Here is a 27,540-nt window from a genome sequence, read left to right as displayed (position 1 = left end):
CCTGTGAAGAGCCATAAATGCCATCTCAAAAAGCAATACAATAGTTAATTTATTATACATAATCATACAATATAGTTTTCATTTAACAAAAACAAATTAATAAATCATAGTATTATATTTAATATTATTTAGATTATATGTATCAAGTAGATTTGCTACACATTCTGGTATTTATTCATGTATTCATTTCCGCCGTTTAATTATCATAAATTTAAATTCACAGACAATATTCTACTGTTGGACTTATAACACCTAATTTTTTTTTTTAATCATTTTTGCATCAATTATTGTAATATTGGAGATAATAACAAACTATGTCATCTCTGGTCAAACATTTAGAGGAGGTTGTTCATTCCAACTTTCGTGAGTACTTCCGGCTCGCCATAAAAAAAAATAATTTAGGTACAATCCTGTACGTCTATTTCTGATTTTAATGAAACAGAAAAAAAAATATTTAAATATTCATATTTTATTTATAGTATTTTAGAAAAAAGTGAGTCCAATAGTCATTTAAGATAAATTTAAAAATCTATATTTATAGCTAAACAACTCCGGGTAATGACGTAGTTTCCGTTTCCGGCACATGGGCGTATACATAAAGAGCTCTTACCGCGTTGTCTCCGTTGTCCTTATTCATTAAATAAGCTGGAAAAAATACTAATCTATTCGGTTTTTAGCCAAACTACTTATACCGTTGCCAAAATGGAAACGTTAAACGATTTTGTCCAACAATATCCCCAAGTGCTGTGCAGCGCTACGGCGTTTGTGGCGGGTGGAGCGCTCATCTACAAGCTTGCTAACAGGTAACAACATGGCATGCTATCATGCTCCTCATACAACAAGCGAAGTGAAGTCAATTATATTTATATAGCGCTTTTTCTCTAGTGACTCAAAGCGCTTTACATAGTGAAACCCAATATTGAAGTTACATTTAAACCAGCGTGGGTGGCACTGGGAACAGGTGGGCAAAGTGTCTTGCCCAACGACACAACGGCAGTGATTAGGATGGCTGAAGCGGGGATCGAACTTGGAACCCTCAAGTTGCTGGCACGGCCACTCGACCAACCGAACCATGCCGTTTACAGTTAGCTTGTATTTCTGCAGTCAAATACTGTGTGAGGGTGGTGTTTATTCTGGCTACTTCAAGAGTTGTAATCGTTATTATAGTGTTAAAGTTGCTGTGGAACTCTTGAAAAATGCAATGTCTTTACAGGAAGAAGCCCCTGAATGTTAAGGTCAACTGCTGGTTCTGCAACCAGGATACTATAGTTCCGTATGGCAACCGGAACTGCTGGGACTGTCCGAATTGTGACCAGTACAATGGCTTCCAGGACGTAAGTGACACTTCTTCACTTTGGTGCAACCTTCTTGTCAACGGCCCACTTATCCACCAATATATCCGGGCATTCAAGTAATATATTTCCTAGTTATCTTAATGGCATGGATTAAAAAACAATTTTCAAGAGTCAGTGAAATCCAGGCCTCAAATTTTTACTTTTTAAGGTAAAGGTAAGTGTTGCCTTAAAGGCACCAAGGCAAACATTATTTTATTTCGAGGCAGGGGCTCCAAAGCGCGTGTATATACATATGTGACGGTTATTATCATCGCAGTGATTTTTTTGCTCAAAATTTTCAAAAACTACTTATACTGAAATCCTTTAACCAAAAGTTTTTTGTTTCTTTTACACATACACTCAAAATGTATATATGTACCTCAAGTAGAAAGCTGAATGTGCATATGAAAGCAACACAAGCATTATAAACAAAGTAATATGGCAGAAACAAAATAATACTATAAATAAATACAAATAAATGTGAAAAATTCGCAAGATGGCATCTTATGGATATAAGACGTATCTGCACTTTTTGTCCATATAGATAAAAATTGTTTTAATATATGAGGTCAAGTCTTATACATAGGACTGCATGATTATGGACAAAATAATAATTAAGATTATTTTTATAAATAAATGATAAATGGGTTATACTTGTATAGCGCTTTTCTACCTTCAAGGTACTCAAAGCGCTTTGACAGTATTTCCACATTTACCCATTCACACACACATTCACACACTGATGGCGGGAGCTGCCATGCAAGGCGCTAACCAGCAGCCATCAGGAGCAAGGGGTGAAGTGTCTTGCCCAAGGACACAACGGACGTGACTAGGATGGTAGAAGGTGGGGATTGAACCCCAGTAACCAGCAACCCTCCGATTGCTGGCACGGCCACTCTACCAACTTCGCCACGCTTTATCAATATTGAAATCACGATTATTAATCATGACTATTCATTATGTTTGGTAAAACAGTGTTGGGGTGTGAATGCCATCATGTAATTTGTAATATCTAATAAAATTGCTCTACATTCTGGAGCTATATATTTAAAGACAAATATTTGAGTTTTTTATTTAGCAGTTAAATAAAGGACGAGTGAACATCCCAGTAAACAAACTAAAGACTTTATAAACAAGTTGTGACAACGTTCCCGACACATTGCCTTATGCATGGTAACACTCAGTACCAGCAGCTGGCGGAAGGACGCCAGCTGCACGTTCAAAATTAAACTGCAACATCAAATATTGTTCTCCTGTTTGGACGCCAGCTGCACGTTCAAAATTAAACTGCAACATCAAATACATCGAGACTCCACAGAAGTAGAAGCGATTGAAACGAAGCGAACGGCTCCGTTAGCTTGGAGGGAACATTTTCAAAACAAAGTCCATGGAGTTTCCCGAGCCGAACGGCTCAAGTGTGCATGCGCATACTCTGCGGCGCTTCAGTATTCAGGAAGTAAGCAGTTGCCTAAAATGCATTACTAAATGACGGATTTTCGGTAAATAAAAATTTAAACGGTGTTACTAACCGTCTGCAATTTTACCACTGTCTATCATTATACCGTTTATCGTTACATCCCTACTGCATTAACAAGCAAAAAGTCAAGGGTGGTCAAGGCATGTTGTTGCCGTAAATGTTGGTAAACGTTTAGAGCATTACAGCAAATGACAAGGGCAGTCGCTGCCAATGCCGCGGTTAAAATTTGAGCCCTGCAAATTTGTCCAGTATGGCCAGAAAGTCATCATCTCAGAGAAGTCCCTAGTCCAGGGGTCGGCAACCCAAAACATCGAAAGAGCCATATTGGAACAAAAATACAAAAAACGAATCTGTCTGGAGCCGCAAAAAATTAAAAGCTGTATATAAGTCTTATAATGTAGGCAACACATGATGTAAGTGTCTATATGAGCTATAATAGCCTACTATCAAAATGATTGTGTCGCAGGCTGAAGCAAATCTTCGTTGACAGAAATGTTGAAATTTGATATTTATTCTACACATTTTTACAACATTAGAAACCATTATTAAATCCGAGGCTACTTAGAAGGTGAGATAACTCCTGGAAATGACTGGCTTTTAATGGCCAAAAGTATAGATGTGTGTGTCCAAGTTAAAGGAAACGGCAGGCTGTCTTCTTTTAATAGATTTATTACAATCTTTGGCAAGCTAGGTAAAGTTTGTGTGGTCTTGAACAACATGGCACACAAACAACTATCTGAAATGCAGCCAATATTACATACATGAGACATGCTAAAACTAAATTATATACAAAAAGGATAAAAGTAAAGGATATTAAATGAGCTCAAATTACCTACAAATGAGGCATAATGATGCAATATGTACATACAGCTAGCCTAACTAGAATGTTAGCTTCGATTAGCTTGCAGTCATGCTCTCACCAAATATGCCTGATTAGCACTCCAACAAGTCAATAACATCAACAAAGCGCACCTTTGTGCATTCACGCACAGCATTAAACATTTGGGGGACAAAATGTGACAAAGGAGTGGAAGATTTTACATGTTGCGTCACAGTCCACACTATGGTGAGTTCAAGAACCGCCAAAATTAGTAGGACAAAACAATGTTCACCAAATACCCCCATCAGTGAAGCACACACACAAACATATTAACCAGTGGGCGTTCTAACAATTGGGAAGGTGTTTGTCCTCAAACAAAAAACATACTAAAACAAAAATAAATATTTTTCTCCCATCTTTTTCCGTTTTCAAACTTTTTTAAAAATGCTCCAGGGAGCCACTAGGGCGGCACTAAAAAGCCGCATGCGACCCCCACCCTAGTCCTTAGGGTCTATTTCAACTATAAATTCCAATACATAATGTATAGAAGTTAGTACTATTTGCAGATGATACAACTGTGTTTTGTTCAGAAGAGAACACATTTCGCCACACCTAGTGTGTGTGTGACAGACATTGGTACTTTAACTTTAACTTAACATAGAAGGTAATACAAATGATAACAGAAACAAACAAATTAAAGAGGTGGTTTGACAAAAACTCATTTTTGTGTTGAAAATAACTACAAACATACGTTTTATTCACTAACCGTTACAAAATAGGTCAGTCAGAATGATACATAGCATTGTTTATAGAGAACATACAAACCCTTTATTAATGGAATCAAAAATATAAACATTCAATGATTTGCTGCATTTGGAAACAGCTAAAATTAGGCATAAAGCAAACTATAACCTGCTACCCAAAAACAATTTTTCTCAACAAAAGATGAGAAATATAACCTTAGAGAAAAATCTAATATAAAACATATATATATGCACCTACAACACTTAAAACCTTTAGTATATCAGTATGTGGAATGAAATTATGGAATGGATTAAGCAAATAAGATGTACAAATATGATCTATTTTAAGAAACCATTCGAACTCAGTTTTTACAAAGTACAAAGAAGAAAAATCCTGATAAATATTTTGAATCTTATTTAAAAAAATAGATAATCTTATTCATTTATTATGTGAACCATAAGTTGCAGAACTATATAATCATGAGAACTTGTATTGTTTATTCATGTATTTGATGTTTATTTACTTGTCTAATTATTTACGCATTTATTTATTCATTGTTGTTACAGATGGAGTACAAACAAATTGAATAGAAATTGCTATGAAATGAAAAGGGTTTGGATTAAATATGCGATATGATTAAATCATCAATATAGGTGGTCCGATCAATAATTTTTATTTTCAAAATATCTTGTCGTTTTTGTTATTGTTTATTATTGTTTTGTTATTGTTTACAAAACTGAACTTTTCCTGTGGTGGGAAAGGAGCTGTTGTCACATGACTGAACTAAGTTTGTCTTTCTTTTAGAACGGGGACTACAACAAACCCATTCCGGCCCAGTACACAGAAGATCTGAACCATGGCGTGTCTGGTAGTCTTCCTGCCCAAGCATCTCCTGGTAAACTGCAATGGGTCAACTCTAAGATGCTCCTATGCAGGAAGTGCAATCACAACCAGTCAACTAAGATCAAGCTGTTGTCTTCATTCATGCCAAAGGATGACGTACGTATTAAACCATCGCTTTACTGCTGCTCGGACTGCAGAAGAAAATGAAGATCTTTAAATCTTCTTTTTAACTTTAGGGCAACTATGACGAGGAGATTGACGCATACAAGTGTCACTTGGAGGAACACTACAAGCTGTGTAGGCCGTGTCAGGCAGCAGTGGACTACTACATCAAGTATCAGAATCGCCAGCTGAGGACCGTGCTGCTCAGCAATCAGCTTAAACGCACCCAAGATTCTCTTAAGAGCTTTATAAAGGTAAGTCCACTTGGCAGTACAGGGACAGAACTTCTGCCAATACATAACGTTTTGTGCAAAACCAATGAATGAATGGCGATGATGCATGCAATTTAAAGCCAAAGTACCGGTACTTGGAATAAACTTTCACCTGTGAGAATTTTTTTTTTTTTTTTTTTTTTTTTGTCCTGTCCAGCTACTCCGGCAAATCATATAGTTGATGTAGATGCCCATGTCGGCTGTTCATATTGACTTTACAGAAGAGAAGTGTGGGATACTTCTCGTGTTGCCTTATTTGTATTTGACTTTATTTAATGTATTTATATTATCATTTGGTGCAGCCGGGCCGGAGCAGGAGGGGATAAAAAGAGAAAAAAAGGAAGACGGGGAGAAATTGTGGGGACAAGAGGGGGATAAGACAGAGAGACAAACACAACAATAGAGCAACATCAGCAAATACGATATGTACAAATATGATGGTAAAAGAGATAACAAAGATTTTTTTTGAGTAAATTTATTTGGGTTTTCGTAAAAAAATGTAGATGTATACCGGTAATCCATACAGTAATACTGGAGCGATCAATCAAGTGACGTAATCAATTGTGTGGAATTGATCATGTCTTGAAGCAATTAGGCCAAAATGGAGTGCACTACTTGGCTGCAGCCAGCAAATACGCTGTGGATTTATATTTATTAGTTTTCAGTCTGAATAAGGAGTGCACAATTATGGCCAAAATAATAATTACAATAATGTATTATCAATATTGAAATCATACTTCGGAATCACGATTATTCATTATGTTGGCAATCTACTGCGTGCATTTGAATGTGAAGTCATCATGTAAAATCTTATAAAAAGGCTAAATAAACTTTATACATATATCTAAAGACAAATATCTTTGATTTTGTTATTTTTTTATTACATGATGTTTTTTGAATCATTTAGGTTATCATTAACTTTGTCATTACACATACATAAAAGAATACAGGATTATAAAATGTTGTTTAACATTAACATCAAATCCAGAAGTGTATTAACCTGTATACAGTATTTAAATATGTATATGTGGAATAAATCATTTGAGTAAAGTATTTAGAATTCTACAAACTAGGTGTAATGGATAGAGGGTAACATAGAAATACACAAGCTGTGACATGAATATGCGAACTAGATAACAGTACATAAAGACTTGGCTCCATTTATCAAGTTTGGCTGTTTTGTTTTGCTTTTGTTTTACCGGGTCATAAAAAAAAGGCATATTCCGCAAGTGGCCTCTGCGTCATCAAATGGACACCCCCCGCATTACTTAGGTTTTGGGCCTGCGAGACGTGTTGGCACCTGAACAAAAAGTGTCTCCAAACTCTCTTTTACACAATGGTTAGCTGTTAGTCCTGCTAGTGCAACCCCAAGTAGACAAACAGAGCAGTGTGTTGTGCAGACGTCCACACCTGTCGCTGTCTGACAGCAGTGGGTTCTTTGATACACGCAATGCTAGACGCCGCAGAAGTCTGGGCCGTGAAACAAGTTAACCGGCTTTAGCAGCCTGGGTTGAATTAATTACCGTAATGTCGGCGTGGTCATGAAGCTCTGTACCTATACAGAAAATTGTCTGGCTTGAGTGGGAGTTGCTTCACAAGGCTTAAAGATGAGCCACTATTGCTTTCCTTCTGCCGTGGGCTGTGATTTAATATACAGCGGACGATCACCTTCATTCAATCGTGGCAGCCAAAATCTTCATTGTGATTAAAATTTGATTCATTTTGTATCTCTTGTCAGTCTGAAGGACTACATGACATCAGTTATGGAAACTTCAGCAACCGGTACATTCATGCTTTCCAAACAGCATTCTGTTTTATATAACACTGGCATTGGAACGGCCTCAGAAGATTCAGTCAAAGCGCTTCTTTTGGAGTTTTGCCTATCATTCGCAATCCTTATGTAAGACAACAACACGTATGGCTTTTTTTTTATATACATTCTAAATAGTACCGTAAATGAATACAATCAAAAGTCTGCTTACAATGGAGCCTATGTGAATCGCTCTATTCTGCCCATAAAGCCCTTAAACATCCAAACACCTTCATTAAGGTTTTATATACATGCTGTAAATATATATGTAATGGGATCATTTCTAATTACATGTAATTTTTACATATTTTAAAGATTTTAAGCAAACAGCGCATCAATTTAAAAAACGCATTACCGGTACAACTTTTTTTCTGAACATCACTGATTCTCATCCCATCCATCCATTCATCCATTTTCTACCTCTTCGGGTCGTGGAGGGTGCTGGAGCCTATATAATTTGTTCGAAAGACAGGTTGTCACATATTGGGGTTTTATGTTATTTAAAAATACCAGTGATCAATTAAGTCAAATCACCAAACAACTGTCGAGCAGCTATTAAATAAGATATATATTTTTATTGCTTTTTTTAACTGATATTGAAAACACAATTTGAAGAAAATATCCTTTTCTTTTTTTTAATATGGAATACTTTCCAAAAATGGGTCTTAAAATAGAGATGTCTTCTTTTATTATGGGTAATCATATATTCAAGTCAATACATCATTTGGTGACCATATTAGGAATGTTCCGGTCAAGGTTTGTGCTGCAAATTAAAATACCAATCATCCATGAGTGAGATCGACCGATACTAATACTGATCAAATGTAATAACTGTACATTTTTCATTTATTAATGGTTCGTTCTATTGAAAATGTAACAATATCAACACAATATTTAAACCAGCTCCTTATTTTCTTTTTATTTCATACAATTGTTTGATTAAAACAAAGTCAATTGACAGTACACAATAACTAAGCAAAAGTAAAAACTACTATCTACTACTTATTTAAATCCTTTAGTATTGGCCATCAAAGTCCTCCTGTGTCCCAAGAATTATTCCCCGACTTTGTAAACATGAACAAAAACGACAACAAAATGCTTGCGTAAAGAAAAATATCTACAGTTTCTAATTACTCGTGTAATGATGGTATACTAATACTATTTCTGGTAATGACAGCACCAATTTATGGATCAAGCCGCCTTCCTCTTACATGTGTTGCATTGACTGTGACATTGCTTACAGGGCAACATTACCCTCTCTCTAGACTCTTAATATTAAATCTACTTGTTAATTTCCTGTTAACATCGACTTACTTTCTGCTGTAATGCGCTTCCATCTTAATTTTCTAAGCACTTAGTTCTTGGTATTGTTTGAAGCCAGCTTAGTAGTTAGCGTAGCTGCTCCTGGCTTGCTCTCTATGTTTATTAGCCTTGTCCACCACTAGGAAATGTAGTTTATTTGTCGTAACGGAGGTGATTATTATTAACTTATGGGAGCAGTTTCATGCTGTGTATGGAAAAGCCGCTTGTCAGCTGGGGGGGACTAAAAATAAAAATCAGCCAGAAGGGATCAGCGTTTGTGATCGGCATTAAAAGGCATTATTTGGCATTGGCGGTCACATATTTTTTTTTTCTTTCGAAAAAAGACACTTATCGATGGCAAATCAATCGCCACATCTCTAGTGTAACTTTTTCCCATCTTAAAATAGACTGTTTTCCACGTTTAAAGTGTTCTGTTATTTTTCCACAGGGCTATTTCTCTTCCTCTTGTCCTCTTGGGGTGGTACTCCTGCGATGCCTTGCCACGCTCATGTGTGCTTTCCTCCTTGCGACATCTGTCTATCCATCTGCCGACCAGCCAGCCGCATCAAGTGGAGAGCTGAATCTTCCCAAGCCCTCCACCCACAATGCGTCTGACAGCAGCAATAAGAGCGATGGAGGCCTGCTGGAGCTCCTCCAATTGGCTCTTGTCGACTACGCCAAGATCTTGTGGCTCTACGGACAAGCTAATCAGATGGTGGTCGTTTGTGTCGGTGTGTCTACGTGTCTCACCGGTGTCCTCTTGGCAGGACCTGCCAGGTAAATTCAATCCTGCTATCGAAGTGTAATGAAAGAAGAGTCCTCTTAAACTGGTCATATTCTCAGGTTAAGGAGAATCGACGCAGTGTCCTCTGTGCTGTGGTTCCTTGTCCTGTGTTGGTACATGCTGGCAGAGTTTGTGGGGATTGATGCGTCAAGCTGGATGGACACAACAAAGCACATCACCACCGCCATCTGTTGCATCGTCAGCTTTGCTGCCGCCATAGCAACGCGCAACCCGCTGGGTCAACGAAGAGGAAAATACCGAAGGTCAGACTCTCCGCGCTGATATTGTGCTTGCGTTCTTCTTCTTTTTCATCTTCTGTCATCGTCATCCATGCAGGATTTTGATCTTTTGATGTTCTTTCACTGTTCTGTTACATCTTCATTCTTCATGAGGGACATGCATAAAAATACAACGCACTTATATTATGAAACTTTTTAAAACGTTTTATGACAAGTGGATGAGATTGGCATGAAAACATCACTCACAATCTACAATATTTTGTCATCGATATCATGAGTCTTAAAGAAATTAAGGTTTTAACAACCCAATCAAGGGGGCTGACAGCACAGTATCAAAGCATAAAGATACTAAATTATTAGGGATATGCTGATCAATCAGCCCCCATCAGTGTAAGCCAATTTTCATCAAAAAGAATGTGATCGCCATTGCTGAATAATACATTTTATGCCGATCACAAACGCACACTACTTGGTTCATACCAAACCAAATTAATCCGTCCTCTGTAGTAGCCCTTCAGGCGCTTCTGGCCATTTTCAGTGTTTTGTACATATAATACTATAATTTAGGTCAATATTTCCTGCAAAATGTAGCATTTAGTATGTGTCTTGTACGTTTGTTGCTTTGTCATTTGGAACAAATACACACTTCTTGACTTTTCTGTCTTCTCTTTGCTTTTCTTTTGGTGCCTTCTGTTGTCAATGCTCTGACATAGAAGGCACTTCTTTTAATATATTTACATGTTGCCCATGCTCCACTTTATTACAATTTACTGACTTACCAGTCAATGTGATACTTAGTAGGGGTGTCCCAAATCACAGATATCGGTCCAATGTTGGCAAAAAAAAAAAACAATCCGATATTTCTAAACATCTAAATTTCTAGCATTTAAATGTTCTCCAATAAGCACACAATGTTGGTATTTTCTTACATTTTAGTGAAGTCATTTACCCAAGTTCAACATGGTACATAGGCTATAGGCTACTACGAGCTAGCAGCCACACAATAGCACACAAGCTAGACATATGTAATAAGTGTCCTTAATTGAACAGTATTACAGACTAAAACACTGAACAATAACAAGATCTGATAGCTCAGTTACAGCTCTTTTTATTACCAAATCTGTGTTATATGTGTTTTATGTTGCGCGATTGCACCAAGAAAAATTCCTAGTTTGTGAACCCGTTCTCAAACAATGGCAATAAAAACGATTCTGATATGTCAATATAATTAAGTATAACATGTTATACTTGCATACTACTTCAATACAAAGTCTCCAAGGCAGAAGCATATTAGAAAGCATCCAGTAACAATTGTGTCCGCATCATTCAATTTACTGCGTCATTGAGCATAACCTAATGATGAATTAGCCCTGAACTTCAAGACAGCTTAAGTCCGTTCCAGGCAGGTAATGATAAATAGCTTCGTGTTTTTCATACCTGCCATATATTTTCTGTCACAGTAATTTCACTTGATTAAGTATTGTTTAGCATAATAAAAGTATGTATGATTTGTACTGATATCATATCAATATTGTTATCGGCCAATACTCAAGGCTTCAATATCAATATTGTTTCAGAAGTAAAAAAAGTTGTATCGGGCCCCCCTACTAAATAGCATTTTTTTATTGCCATTTAATAACTTTTTCAATATTACATTTGTGTTCCACACACTAAACTAACTTCTCCAGACTGAATGTGACATTACATAAATATGTTATATGCATTGTGCCAGACTTACCTTATGTTACATTTCTTCAAATGACCTGTTGGTAAAGGTGCATGGGGTCAGTCTTTTGAGTTATATAAACTCAATAGTTATTTCATATCTTCTCCAGGGACAATTCCATATAAATAAGACTTGAATGTAACTTAGAGTAGCCAGTGTACAGCTTGTATGGGATGTATTGTAAATAAGTCAACACACAGATTGTCTAAATATTTGGCTTCATAATATCCCAGTACATGTTGTAAGTCATGTTTTCCTCGAATAAACCACCGCTCTCCAGTGCTGGCAGCACTTATGCAGCGTCAGACCATGACCCTACCAACAACATAGACACATTTGTTTTGCCAGCTGAAGACAACAATGGCTGTGTGTTGACTTATTTTCAGAGGACAGTCAATCTATAAGGTATACAAATTATACACTGACTATATTAGTCTCTTCAGAAGATGGATGAAATAATTGTTGGTTGTAGTTGTCTCAAACAACATCAGCTGTATTATGGTTGTTTGTGCAATGTGTGATAAACTTGAAATTTTAGAAGCACTAATTTTATTGACACCTAATCTAGCTATATCTTGATACGACAAACACATTTGTGTTTTGATTGGATTCTAGAACTACCTTTTTTACTATTGAACTGAAGGTTTTTTAATTATTTATAGCACTATTGTACACCTGAACACTATGTGAAGATTACCTAGAATGTTAGAAATGTTCCACACTGAGTTTGACTTTTATACTACTTTATACAATTGCAGCCAGGCAGTTTTGCTTGATTGTTTGTCACCCAGTTTGTGTTTCCTGAATGCTGAAGTGTGGATTTTTACAACTATTATTTATCAAGACTTTGTAGTAAAAGTTGCTGTGAGTGTGTGTACGTATAATAAACTGCATATCTAAGTGAGTGTCTTGTTTTTATTTAATGTAAATGAAAACCCTGCTCTTCAAGTGGTCTTTAAAAAATACAAATGAGCTTTGTTTTCATAAATTTAGAGGACTGTGAATAGTTACCTTGCATCTGCCACATTGGTTGTGGAACTGAAAGACTGAAGCTGCTTTGGCGAGCATCATTTGTTCAACAGGCAGTGAGCAGTTGTTCAAAGCTGACCAACAGCTGTCGTCTCAGCATCGCTGTTAACAAAGCTCACAACAGTGGACAACTCTTGCCCTAAACGTTTGTAGAATAACATGCAAATAAATCCACTTCATAGGTTTTTTTTTAAATGTTATTTGACTCCAGGTAGTAGATTTTCGCTGCTCTTGTTTTGCAGATACCTCTCAGGTTCTTCAGCGCGATCCCTAAACAATCAGCCCACTCTGCTCACTCCAGAAATGATACGCTCCTTCGTCCCCTCGCCTCCTCCCAACATCTCCAAACTTGTCAACCAGCAAAAGGCTCCCCCAAAACGCAAGGACCGCCTTTGCTCCCTGCCTCGTCGTCTTAGCAGCGCCCTCTGCCTCGGCACTATCTCCACCTTCACCAGGACAGGTACTCTGCAATGACCTCCTCCCTAAATCCTTCCCCTGTAATCGTGCTTAGGAGGGCTTTTGGGTCCAAAGCTGCATGTATATTTTTTGCCACTAGGAGGCAGAAAAGATTAACACTTGCTTGGCCAGCCCTATTGTCATGTCAAAGAAAAGAAAACACTGTTATGGCTCATCAATATTTGCTTAATTTAGTCCTATCTTTCTTTTTACTGATGCTGACCCAGTCTCCCTTTAAAATGTTATTTGACAATAAATGTGTGTATATTAAATCTTGTCTTTCAGATTCAGGCTACTTGTTCAGTGGAAGCAAGTCAGGCTCACTCTACAAAGACTCCCCTTCCTCAGGTATTGACATGCATCATACAGTGGTTCCTATTTCAGAACACACTTTTCTCATAGAAACTACCCAGTTTTAAATATGAGTTTAGCTCTCATACAAGTTTATCAACCAACTTCGATGAGTTAAACTTCCATTTAACAGCTGAATTGCAATGAAAATGATCTTGGGCAGTTGTATATATTACATGGCAGATACTGCATACCGTATTTTCCGCACCATAAGGCGCCCTGGGTTATAAGCCGCGCCTTCAATGAACGGCATATTTCAAAACTTTGTCCACCTATAAGCCGCCCCGTGTTGTAAGCCGCATCTAACTGCGCTAAAGGAATGTCAAAAAAACAGTCAGATAGGTCAGTCAAACTTTAATAATATATTAAAAACCAGCGTGATGTGGGCGCGCATGGAGTCGTATATCAACATGGACGGAGCTGCGTGAAAAAAGCCACCCGGCCTCTTCGCGTAAACTTACCTTAACCACTCGCTCATCTTTTCTTCATCCATCCATCCCTTCGAGTTAGCTTTTATGATGACGCCGGCTGGAAAGGTCTCTTTTGGCAAGGTCTTCCTTTTGAATATCACCATGGGTGGAAGTTTCTGGCCATTAGCATGGCAAGCTAGAACCACAGTGAAGGATGACTTCTCATTCCCTGTGGTGCGAATATTCACCGTACGTGCTCCCGTTGTATCCACAGTGCGGTTCACAGGAATATCAAAAGTCAGTGGAACCTCTTCCATGTTGATAATGTTCTCTGGCCGGATCTTTTTTTCAGCTATCTTGTTTTTACAATATGCACGGAAAGTAGCCAGCTTTTCTTGAAAGTCTTTAGGCAGTTGCTGTGAAATAGTAGTCCGTGTGCGGATGGAGAGATTGCGTCTTTTCATGAACCTGGAAACCTGTCGCTTAGTAGGAGCCATTTTGTGGTCTTTACAGATGTAAACACACAAAGGAAATTAAACGTAATATCCGCGCTTCTTCTTCTTCTACGCGGGCGGGTGGTTGCTTACAGTAGAAGAAGAAGCGCTTCCTGTTCTATGGGGGCGGGTGCTTACCTTGGCGGTTGCTTGCGTAGAAGAAGAAGCACTTCCTCTTCTACGGGGAAAAAAGATGGCGGCTGTTTACCGTAGTTGCGAGACCGAAACTTTATGAAAATGAATCTTAATATTAATCCATATATAAAGCGCACCGGGTTATAAGCCGCACTGTCAGCTTTTGAGTAAATTTGTGGTTTTTAGGTGCGGCTAATAGTGCGGAAAATACGGTATATAAAATACTTGTATGAACTCAGTATATTCAACCAAGTCCTGTCTGCTTTCTATCTCATTGTAGCTCAGTAGGCAGTTTAAAATGTATCTTTTTAGTCTAATGTATCAAAATAAAATCAATGTTGTCTAATATTGCACACTGCAACACTTTTTTAGCAATATTGCATATTTTGCATTTTCAAGTTATAAACCCTTGTTATTCTTTGACAAAAAGCCCTTTAATAACGTCAATAACATAAATGATAAAGACGTTATATCAATAGATATATCTGAAGTTGTTAAAAGTATTTTTTTTTAAATGCGTCTTTGACACTTGTATGAGGTTTTGGATCCTAGGAGTTAGTGTGTGTATAGTCAATCTTAAGGTTACACAAGGATTAACATAGTAAACATTGAATAAGACAGACACAAGGTTAGCACTAGCTTAAAATTGGGTACAATGAGTGAAAGGAAGCATAATACTAGACACTTAAGCCTATTGTTTTTCTACTATTTTGGTTGTATGCGGTTGTTTATTTAATATTGTCTTACCACTGTTATCCCACAGACTACTTTTCAATGAAGTCGTGTAGTCGCCCATCATCGCCTGGACCCTCGCCGACTCCCTCATTGGACGGCTCGGGCACATCCAGCTCGAGTTCGGCCAGGCAACGTCGGCCTCTCATTAGCCCGGCACGCTTCAACCTCAACTGCCAGAAACCACCAAAGCTCTACTCAATCGATACCGAGTCCACCTTCAAGTCCCCGCTGGTGTCCTCGTCGCATTTTCTCCCTGCAGACCAGACTTCTGTTTACAGTGGACGCATTTCACCTGACATGTCCCTCTTCCAGAGTCAGAGTGGTGAGTACAGCTATCAATCATTTGTGTCTCCTATTTAGATTCAGAAATGCACATTTACCACTCTGGTAGCTGGGTTGCAATCACGTGACCTAGAGGGACTTCCGGGTTTCAAGCGATGGTCTAGAGCATAGGTGTCAAACTCTGGCCCGCGGGCCAAATTTGGCCTGCTGTGTAATTTCACTTGGCCCTGTAGGCGATATCAAATTAACACTAGCGCTGGCCCGCCGATTATATTCAGCGACGGTGCCGCGGTAACCGCTAATTGTCATACTTGCCAACCCTCCCAGGAGACTTTCAAATTTCAGTGCCCCTCCCACAAATCGTCACGTCTGCTTTTCACCCAGTCACATAATATGTGCGGCTTCAGCACGCACACACACGTGAATGCAATGCATACTTGGCCAACAGCGATACAGGTTACACTGACGGTGCCCGTATAAATAACTTTAACACTGTTAGAAATATGCGCCACACTGTGAATCCACACCAAACAAGAATGACAAACACATTTCGGGAGAACATCCGCACCGTAACACAACATAAACACAACAAAACAAATACCCAGAATCCCATGCAGCCCTAACTCTTCCAGGCTGCAATATACACCCCCGCCCCCCCAAACCCGCCCACCTCAACCGACGCACGGGGGCCGGGGAGGATTTGGTGGTAGCGGGGGTGGACTACGAGGTATAATGACTGATGAACAGCTTCGTTCGATAATGAAAGATGCCTCAGCTCAATTAGATTCAGAAATGCACATTTACCACTCTGGTAGCTGGGTTGCAATCACGTGACCTAGAGGGACTTCCGGGTTTCAAGCGATGGTTTAGAGCATAGGTGTCAAACTCTGGCCCGCGGGCCAAATTTGGCCTGCTGTGTAATTTCACTTGGCCCTGTAGGCGATATCAAATTAACACTAGCGCTGGCCCGCCGATTATATTCAGCGACGGTGCCGCGGTAACCGCTAATTCTCATACTTGCCAACCCTCCCAGGAGACTTTCAAATTTCAGTGCCCCTCCCACAAATAGTCACGTCTGCTTTTCACCCAGTCACATAATATGTGCGGCTTCAGCACGCACACACACGTGAATGCAACGCATACTTGGCCAACAGCGATACAGGTTACACTGACAGTGCCCGTATAAATAACTTTAACACTGTTAGAAATATGCGCCACACTGTGAATCCACACCAAACAAGAATGACAAACACATTTCGGGAGAACATCCGCACTGTAACACAACATAAACACAACAAAACAAATACCCAGAATCCCATGCAGCCCTAACTCTTCCAGGCTGCAATATACACCCCCGCCCCCCCAAACCCGCCCACCTCAACCGACGTCCGGAGGGGAGGGGGGTGGGGGGGGTTTGGTGGTAGCGGGGGTGGACTACGAGGTATAATGACTGATGAACAGCTTCGTTCGATAATGAAAGATGCCTCAGCTCAAAGCCTGAGCCCCGACATTAATGAACTAGCATCCAAGAAAAGATGCCAGGTATCTGGCTTGGGCACATCAGATTAGATCAGTGTGTTGCAAACTGAGCAGTTTAAAGTCCTGAACGGTTGGTTTATTCATTATTTTATTTTATAATTTATTAGCCTGTGGAAAAAGTTCATGTTGATATTTACCTCTGAAGGCTGCAAATAGAAAATAGGCATTACATTTGTATTTAAATTGTATTTGATGTGCCATTGATATTTTTTAATTATTATTATTATTATTATTTGAAACTCGATTTTGCATGTTATTATAAAGTTATATAAGCCTTGCTTGTTCAATATTCAATGCAAAACTTGTTTGGGTCCCTATTAAAAGGTTAATTTGTTCAACCTTGGCCCGCGGCTTTGTTCAGTTTTAAATTTTGGCCCACTCTGTATTTGAGTTTGACACCCCTGGTCTAGAGTCTCATTAGGCTACTGTTTATTTACCTGCATCAGTGCAAATTTGGGCGTATTTTGAAAGGGTTTAGAAGCAAATATATAAGCGATCATAAAAAATATTTAAAATGGGATGTTGTGGATTCATACAATCTAAAGAAAAATTATCTTTGAAAGATTTAAACCATCACCAAGATGTTAGTACAGTCTTCGACCAAGCTTCCTTTGACACTGAGAAGGATTGAAAAGATTGGAGGCACATCATGCATTTACATCTGTGGGGTGCACAAATATAACATTAATCCGTGAAAGACAATGTTGGATTTATTCGTGCATCGCTAAGTAACGTATTTGACAACGAGTGTCATGCTGCTGTGATGGTGACGCTAATGATCAAAAAGATTAGTTTGTTTGTCCAGTTGATTTTTTGCTACAAATATTAGTCTTATCCACAATTCATGTCTGCCGTTGTTTTTATAGTGTAAAGTTTATATTTGGTCTTATTATTTTGCTATAGATGTCCCTGTTCAGCAATGTTTGCTAGCGATATTAAGATTTTGCATGCTGTTGAACCTACGAGAGATGTATTCATCTAGTTTAATAATACTATTAAGGATATTTTCTTGATGCTATCAAATGCTACTCGAGACACTATAATGTGGTCATCCGTTTCGGATGAAGCACTTGGCTTTCCTGTACAACAATTAAGCTTTTAGTTTCTGTCATGAAAATCGACAAGAAAAATACGGTGGATTAAACCAACAACTACAATATTTATTACCAAGACTTAACATGACATTATTTTATTTGCACAACCAGGTTTTCGTAGTTGTATTTGAGCATAGCAAATACAAAATAACACAAACTAATGTGATCTCTTGTCCTTTCTTTACGTTTAGTTCTGCTCTCAAAGACTAACTAACTTTCCACTAGTAGTAGCTGAAAGTTTCTCATACAATTGAAATGTTCATAGATTTTACAAAGGGATCATTGCAGACACAAGAATGGTTCGATTGTATTCCACAACATGATGAAAGTGATATTTTTAAGAGCCATTTTCTTCTACACACTTTTTACCTTAATGAACCACTTATTTCGGCACTCTATGAAAGCTCTTTCCTATCTCTCTATCTAAACAACTGGAACACCCAAAAACAGAACAGCAATAGGGAATTTTCTGCTCAAACTACACACTCACGCTCTCTTGTTTAAATTTTACGCTCAAGATGGTTGACCATCATGTGTTTTAAGCCGCGAAGAAGAAAAAACGGCCATGACGTTATATGCAACCCATCTTTACTATAGTGTACTATTATAATAATTTTGTATTGAAGTAAACGACACTTTTAACATTGTTTGCTTTGTGTCACAATGTTGCAGATTTGGCTTCGATACGCGAAGACGGCGGCATGAAGGCAAAAGAGAGCAGCTCCTCGGGGTCTTTAACTTGTCTGGTTGGCACGACCACGCCAGAAAACAGCGCCCCCTCTCAGAGTAAGACGTTACATGTATTTTTGTTACAGAACCTCCAGTTTGGCTTACATTCTTTAACGGTACACATTAAAGTGAGGGACAGGAAGTGTGCCTCATGCCAGGCATGATAAACAAATGCAGTGCAGTCCACTGTTTTCTGGTGAAATATGTAAAGGAACAAATTAAAATACAATTAATAAATTAAGGCGCAATGTTAATGCATATTAGGGCGGCAACGATGCATAGTTTGTTTTCGCAAGATCGCTCCAATAGAGAGTGGTGCAACTACAGCGACATAGATCATAGGGCAGCCCGAGTTTGAGAAAAAAAAACAATTGCAATTTTTCTCTACAAAATGTTTATATTTTATACCCAAAAAATGCATAAAACGGCGAAAATAAAGAGTGAAAGAAGACATGTTACTTTTAGACTGTCAATCAACATATTCTTGTCTCAAGGTGCCACACATTAAAACAAAATGCAATAATTTACTTTAAAAATTATTTGGCTTTATGCACAGACTGAGAGCCTTTTTCTACATCATGCCCTCAAACTGAAGAAATAACCGATACAAATTATACAGTCTTTATAATGTAATGTAAGCATAATATATAATAATGCAAGTAACCATTTAAAAGGATATAAACTTTTAATTGTCAGTAAAGAATTGTTTACAATTGTACTGTAATAGAAAAGTAAATAACTTTATCCATCCATCCATCCATTTTCTACCGCTTATTCCCTTCGGGGTCGCGGGGGGCGCTGGAGCCTATCTCAGCTGCAATCGGGCGGAAGGCGGCGTACACCCTGGACAAGTCGCCAACTCATCGCAGGGCCAACACAGATAGACAGACAACATTCACACTCACATTAAGTCATCCTAAATAAATCAACAAAACAAAAAATAATACAGACTAATTTCTGTGAGCAAAGATTTTACTTACACTTTAAGATGTTCAATATTTATAAAATTTTTTGTCCAAGTCGGAAAAACAATGTCGGATGTTGTCTTTTTGTTTATTGCCATCACGTGATCACGGCGTTCTCGCCTGTTCGTCTGTGGTAAAGGGCTCATATTGCCTATCCAATTTGAAGCTGACATATTACCACAACAGGACATTTGCCTGTAATCATATTTTTTTTCTTTCTCATTTTTGTACTTTGCTGCACTTCTTATTTGCAAGTCGCAAGTTGGGAGGCTGTAAGTCTTTTTTTGTGTGTGTAAACTGGCGGCGCGCTCTCCGCCCACCGAGACAAAGATTGTGAATGACTAAAAAGAGGGCTCACTGTGTTCAGTTAATTCTGTTAAATAAACACGCTCAGGGAGTGAGAGCAATGCAAAGTGTGAAACCTTTTTTTCTTGTTTGAAGCGAGAGACAAACGCGAGGCTCAACAATTCTGATTGGCGAACATGTCTGTCACTCAAATAACGGTAATGTCGGAGGAAAAAAATCCCCCAAAATCAGCCTTTTGTGGTTACATTAATGCAATAATTAAATCCTTGATGTCAATTAAGTGTGTAGTCCGAGTAGATTGCACTGCGGCCAACTTGGCCTGTGTGTGTGGCAGAGTGTTGAGTTTGCTCAAAGAAGAGGAAGAAAGAGAGCGCAGTGCCCACACAAGGGAGAAATTGTCAAAAGGTTTTGAGATCATTTAAAGTAGAAAAAGACAGACATCGGGGTGAAATATATGCATGACCTGTATTGGATTTTTCATGTCAATGTGAACAGCGCATTCCAAATGTTCAAATCCGACCCAGGTCTCTTTCGTATGTGGATATAAATTCGATATGCATCAGATGCGACTGCAGTCTGTACGCTCCGGTCGCATTCATCTAACCAATAGGTCATCAAATAGCAATATACGTCATAATTCTGGGAAGAAAAATGTTTTAGGAACTCATTGTTCCACCACTCCTTCCTCCAACTGCTCGCCCATACGCTCTTCAGCGCAGACATCGAAGCAAATGTCCCATAAATTGCAAAAGCCAAAATGCTTGCCTTTAGTTTTAGAGGTGGTAATCTTTGGGTACCTCACGATATGATTACGATTCGATTAAAAAGGCGATTATTGATGCATCTTTAATTTATGTATATTGATGCAGTTTTACATTTCTTTCATTCATCATTCTAAGCAACGTTTGTAAGTTTTAGAATATAAATAAAACAATTCTTACTTACTAAATTGTTCCATGTCTGATGTCTGTAGGAGTGTTTTCATGCATATTTGTACGTGCTATTGTAATGTAATCAAGGAAGCGTTGTTAGAATGAGCTAACATGTTTACGAGTGTCTGTGTCCTTGGGCAAGACACTTCACCCTTTGCTCCTGATGGCTGCTGGTTAGCGCCTTGCATGGCAGCTCCCTCCATCATTGTGTGAATGGGTGAATGTGGAAATACTGTCAAAGCGCTTTGAGTACCTTGAAGGTAGAAAAGCGCTATACAAGTATAACCCATTTATCATTTATCTCTGTTAGTATTATCAACTTAAAACATTAGTGGATGCGGCTTATTAACCGGTGCACTCTATAATCCGGAAAATACGGTAAAATATAGTGTAAAAATGCACCCAGTTGCAGGAAATGTAGTCTTGATTTTCTAAATGTTATTTCGGGGTTGGCGTGGCAGCATTTGGTGCTGATAGAAATGTTCCTCTTTTTTTCCTAAAAGGGTGCTCACATCCCTAATTTTAACATAATTAATGTCTCACAAAAAAGTCATATATATTTAATAACCGATCACAAACAACTGTTAATAGACAGATGTATCTTATGTTTTCCCAGGCATTTCTGTAAGTCGTATGTTTAATGTTGAAGTGGACAAAAAAAGTCTATCCTATTCAAAATATGTATTTAAATATAATAACCAATTCCAAACTGACACTGCTGTTTTCTCTTCCTCTTAGCTTGTAACGACGTGTAGCAAGATAAAACCACATACTCATCTTGCTTATCAAAACAGGCCGGTGGAGGTGTGGCACAAGTGGAAGTATATGTGGCGATACCTGGCGTTAAAGAAACCTTGTTTTCAATGGTGGTTGGGTGACATACTTTTTTAACAGTACATGCAGCATAATGAAAAAAAATCATAACTGTACAGTGGAGTGTTAAATATTAGGCTAGTGAGTAATATAATCTTTGGGCACCACACGATTCGATTCTTGGGGGTAGCGACTTGATTCAAAATCAATCCTTTTTTTAATAACATTAGGTGCCAGTTCTATGCTTAACTACATTCCTCCATACCTTAGATAAACAGCTCTGATAAATTTCTATATTAATTAAAATAAAAACTAGTTTTGTTTAATAACATTTCCACACAAACATTTAATAAAGTCAAATACAAATAAGGCAACAAGAGACCAACATTTCTCTTTTCTAAAGTAAATCTGTACAGCAGATATGAGCATCTACTTCAACAATATGATTTGCCTGAGTGGCTAAGCTAAACAGGACAGATAAAAAAAAAACTCAAAAATCGTATCTTTTTTTATCAATTAAGAATCGTTACAAATAAGATTATTGATTAATTCGAAAATCTTTTTTTGTTTTTTGACACCTCTAGTGAATAACATTAAGGTTGTATTCAAAATCTGCAAGTGACTAACATTTTTGCAGCACATTTTTAAAAACCGAGCACTAGCACTTGTCATTTTGAGGCTCTTTGATAGGCCTTGTGCTTTAACAGCTGAATCAGTGTTTCCCATACATTAATTACAAGTAGATTTAGTGCTACCTGTACGCCCTGGCTCATAAACACATAACCCAACTGTTCAGAGCAAATCTATTGGCAGGTTTGTTAATGTAGCTTGTTTTTACAACTCTGTTTAAAAGGTTGCATATGTGTCGTAATTCCACTTCTTAACATATCTCATACGCACTACACCTTTCTGCCAGAGAATAAGAATATGTAGCAGAGGGTGTCAGTGTTGCCAATTTAGTCTTCAGACCACTAGAGACTCAATTTCAAAAGGTGACTAGCCGCATTTTTGAGTTTTTTTAAACCGATACCGATAACTTATTTATATCTATTATTTTGTAAATTTAGATTTAAGTGGAGTTGTGCACACCTGGAGGTAAGAAAGACTCGAAGAAAGTTGGATCTGACAATGTGTACCGACAAAAGCCAGTATTTTAAGCGATGGTGAAGGGCTGGTATTCATCATTTCCATCATGGAACCATGGTCGTGTCTGGCAAGCCTTGGGCACTTTTTAAACACTTTTTGTTAGCGGTTTTCCTAGGCCAGAATACTAGTGGTTCATTTGGCTGATAAGGTTTGATGTGTTGAAGCGTGATGTTTGTTTTCCTCCTCGCGGAACGTTTCCATAACATTTGGTGCAAATAGCACACAAAATGTCTTCCTCTGAAACCGTAAAGAAGTCCGACACAATCGACGCCATGTTTGTTTACAGTGAACTAAGGGGAAGTGAAGGACAGGCTTACAGCAAAGCATGTGGGGTAAAAGGAGCACTTGATTTGCTCACCCTCACCCACGGTTACCCACCTACAGCACAGTACGTGTAATCTAGCCTCACTGGAGCGTTTTTTTTTTTGTATCGGGTTTTCAGATTTATTTATTAATCAAAAATCTGATAACCGGCTGCAACTATCCATTAATTTAAACAGAAATACGCTTCAATCTATAGTCTCTTGCTTCAATTATGGGTTTAATTCAGATCTGGGCAAATTGAGGCCCGGGGCCGCATGGCGTTAAGCTTTTCAATCTGGCCCGCCGGACATTCCCAAATAATTTTTTTAGATCTTTAAAATGGAAACTGTAGCTGCCATTATGATGTGCAGTGATGTTTTCAAATGACCGTAAGTCATGAACTATACAAAGTATTTCAGTTGTTGGAATCTGCGCTTTTGCATGATATACTAGTTACTATGGTAATCTAAGTCACAGCAGCTCAGACGAGGTACCAAGCAGTGTGGGTGGGGAGCGTTTCCACAGAGTGTTTCCAGAGCAGCCAGCCTGAAATGCAGGTGTCAGGGACAGACGCGGAAGGAGATTTTTACAACAAAGTTCTAAAGCTTAGTGATATATCAGATGTATCAGATAGTAGTTTTTTTTTTTTAGCCTTCACGTTCATATTTCGCTGTGTTTGTTGCATTTTTGTTGCGTTTCGCTTGATTGTAAAATATGTCGATCGAGAGGGGGTGTGACGTTCATATGTTGTCAATATTCAGTGTTTTATCGTTCATAGTTAATATTGTAAATCCCACATTCTTTATTTTCATGTGCATTCTGGGTGTCTCATTCAGTAAAAAAAATTACAATTCTATTCCGTTTTTTAAGGCGGTCTGTCATAACGTTTTTAGCATTCAAACAGATATTATTGTGAGGTTTTTATATTACTGTTCCTAAAAATAGATATACTAGCCCCCAGACACATTTTTTCTCTAAATTTGGCCCCCATAGTTAAAATAATTGCCCCGGCCTGGTTTAATTAGTGTAACTAAGAAAAATTCATGAAATCCAGACCGTACCTTAAATAGGCGGACATACCGTACTTTTCGGAGTATAAGTTGCTCCGGAGTATAAGTCGCACCGGCCGAAAATGCATAATAAAGAAGGGAAAAAACATATATAAGTCGCACTGGAGTATAAGTCGCATTTTTGGGGGAAATTTATTTGATAAAACCCAACACCAAGAATAGACATTTGAAAGGCAATTTAAAATAAATAAAGAATAGTGAACAACAGGCTGAATAAGTGCACGTTATATAACGCATAAATAACCAACTGAGAACGTGCCTGGTATGTTAACGTAACATATTATGGTAAGAGTCATTCAAATAACTATAACATATAGAACATGCTATACGTTTACCAAACAATCTGTCACTCCTAATCGCTAAATCCCATGAAATCTTATACGTCTAGTCTCTTACGTGAATGAGCTAAATAATATTTTGTGATATTTTACGGTAATGTGTTAATAATTTCACACATAAGTCGCTCCTGAGAATAAGTCACACCCCCGGCCAAACTATGAAAAAAACTGCGACTTATAGTCCGAAAAATACGGTAGTATCCTCACGGCCACTGCAATAGAGCACACATGAGAGCGGTGGTGTGTGGGTGCAGCAAACAGGGGAGAGGTTTATATTATACATTAATCAATTCGTACATGTTCAAAGTAAAATTAGAATGTTGGTGATGTTCAGAACAAATGAAGGTTATGACCAGCCGAAATGCTTATTTTAACTATTTTCCCTGAAACACCCATTGAGGGTATAAAGTGTATTTTATTCAAATACTTCATTAATCAAACAAACTAATCGAGAGATTACTCAATTACTAAAATAATCAATAGTTGCAGCCCAAGGTGTGATGTCATAACTCCTCATAACGGCCCAACAGTTATCGGTTCGATATTTGATGTGCAGTCTTAAAATGTAATTTGCAGTTCTGAACAAATATTTATTTTGCTTTCATTTGTCTCTCTTCTGCAACGTTCACTACCATTCCATGTGCATGTATCCTGGTCAGTTATGCAAATTAGCAGATTGCATCATTTAGTTGAAATAGCCCTGATATAGAAGATAATAAAATGAGTGAAATAATGATGGATTACAATGACTCGTGTTCTCTTTGACTTCCGCAGACGTGAAGACAGGTCAAGTTTGGATGCTGCTTTTATTCGCCAGCCTGAGCACCAATCTGCTGTTTGCCGGCCTCTGGATGTTTTACAGCTGAAGATGAACTCAAATCAACTGATTGATTTCTTCTCAGGGTGCCACTTGGTAAGAAATCTCTTGCTGTTTACCGTTGGCTCCCAGCAGATAGTCCACACCATTAGGCATGTTTTTAAAAACATAGCAAGGTTTTGGTAAGTCTTTTTCTGACATGACACAGTGGTTTTGTTACGTGTGCAATAACAATGTATTAATAATACCTCCTTAGACTGGCTCAACCTTAATAGTACAGTTTACAGTGACCGTGTGCAATATTGGTCACCATTGGGTTACCGCTCATTTATATTTTGAAATGTTTGCCAAAGACGTTCTGCATATTTGATGATGTTTATGCATTATTGGTTTTTGCCTGTGCTGTTATGTAGTGAACATGCAAGGGTGCAAAACAGTTCAAGTCTACAAACCTTTTGTGTGTATTTACATGATGTACATTTTCATGAGAACAATTAGTGAGGTTTTTTTTTTTAGTCATTTTAAAAAATGAGTGCGAGTAAAATACTACTCCTGAACAAATACTGGTTTTGAAATGGTCACTTGCACTTGATTGTGTTTTTTTTTACTTGAAAGTTATCTTAAATGAGACTGAAATGAATGCAAAATAATGCTTATTCAGCACTGTTGCAGCTTTTAAAAGGTGTCTACACATAAAATTATTGTGTGTATTCTTTCTCCCAGGAGAACACTTGATTATGTTTAATGTCATTTATATAGAAAAATGTAAGGTAACTTTTTCTGAAAATAACATTTTATTGGTGAGTTCAATATAATAATTTATTTTGTTGTTTAAATTAGTGGTCCCCAACCACCGGGCCGCGGCCCGATCCCGGTCCGTGGATCGATTGGTACCGGGCCGCACAAGAAATTTAAAAAAATAAAAATAAAAATATTTTATTTTATTTTATTTTTATTATTATTAAATTAACATAAAAAACACAAGATACACTTACAATTAGTGCACCAACCCAAAAAACCTCCCTCCCCCATTTACACTCATTTACACTTTTTCGCACAAAAGGGTTGTTTCTTTCTGTTATCAATATTTCTGATTCCTATATTTCATATAAATATAGATCAATACAGTCTGCAGGGATACAGTCCATAAGCACACATGATTGTATTTTTTTATGACAAAAAAAAAACATCCGTCCCCCCCGGTCCGTGGGACAAATTTTCAAGCGTTGACTGGTCCGCAGTTACAAAAATGTTGGGGACCACTGGTTTAAAGCATATTTTGAAGTGCTGTGTTTCTTGTAGACTTATTTTGTTTCCTCAAATGAAGAAGGCTCTGGGATCATGTGCTTGTGTTATAAAAATGTTTCGTCAATGTGTGCAATGCAAAATGTGCTCTAGTTTGTGTAACTGATCCTGGATCCACACTTTTGTTTTGATAATAAAATATATTTTTGTATTTGTACCAATATTAACTCATTATTTACTTTCCAGAAACCTAAGAAACGTTGCCCCTTGTGGCACGAGGAGTACACTGCCTTCCCTTTTATTTTACCCATATACCGGTACTGCTATTTTTTGTATTGGCCCTTTGCATTTTCTACAATTACAATTAACTAGAATAGTTTTTTTTTAACATCAAAAGTGGAAAAAATAGGAAGTTCCAGCCAACTACAAATATCATTATTGGTCAGACTTGTGAAAATGTGTTTTCTGTTTATTTATTTTTTTGTCTCACTACTCTTAGTTGAAGGGAAACGCTGTGAAACACTGTTCATACTTTTACTGCAGCTCTGACCAAAAGTTTCTCTTCTGCGCAGTCACTTCCTGTTTTTACCAGCTGGTCTAAAGTACCCCCACAAGCACTTGTTGTGTTTTTGTTCAACGTGCATCAAAAGTCAGACAAAGGAAATTGGTTTGCGGCCATCGTACACCACCACCAACATCAAAACATATCTGCCTGATACTTGTAATACTTACACAAACGATACATGCTATGTTGTACTCGTAACTTATTTATTTGTGTTTTATACCAGGGCTGCATGCATGCGTATGAATTTGACAGAAGTGGACTTTGTTCAATGAC

General features: G+C 37.9%; 1 protein-coding gene across 1 annotated transcript; it reads left to right on the top strand.

The window, feature by feature from the left end:
• Window positions 1–578: 578 nt before the first annotated feature.
• Window positions 579–26,919, top strand: tmem201 (transmembrane protein 201). The gene is made up of 11 exons (XM_061977004.1): window positions 579–803; window positions 1,214–1,334; window positions 5,180–5,374; window positions 5,455–5,634; window positions 9,213–9,541; window positions 9,608–9,811; window positions 12,785–13,002; window positions 13,284–13,346; window positions 15,152–15,445; window positions 18,711–18,824; window positions 25,415–26,919. Exons 1-11 carry the CDS (start codon window positions 703–705, stop codon window positions 25,504–25,506), a joined length of 1,911 nt encoding a protein of 636 aa, XP_061832988.1. The 5' UTR covers window positions 579–702; the 3' UTR covers window positions 25,507–26,919.
• The last annotated feature ends 621 nt before the right edge of the window (window positions 26,920–27,540 follow it).

This window comes from Nerophis lumbriciformis, linkage group LG01 (assembly GCF_033978685.3).
Source record: "Nerophis lumbriciformis linkage group LG01, RoL_Nlum_v2.1, whole genome shotgun sequence".
Lineage (NCBI taxonomy): Eukaryota > Metazoa > Chordata > Actinopteri > Syngnathiformes > Syngnathidae > Nerophis > Nerophis lumbriciformis.
Note: the sequence above shows the minus strand (reverse complement) of the source record. Positions and strands in the feature narration are given on the sequence as shown.

Coding starts and splice junctions, on each gene's coding strand:
- tmem201 (XM_061977004.1), top strand. CDS start 703: ATGGAAACGTTAAACGATTTTGTCCAACAATATCCCCAAGTGCTGTGC. Junction 804..1,213: donor ATCTACAAGCTTGCTAACAG/GTAACAACATGG, acceptor ATGTCTTTACAG/GAAGAAGCCCCTGAATGTTA. Junction 5,635..9,212: donor CTCTTAAGAGCTTTATAAAG/GTAAGTCCACTT, acceptor ATTTTTCCACAG/GGCTATTTCTCTTCCTCTTG.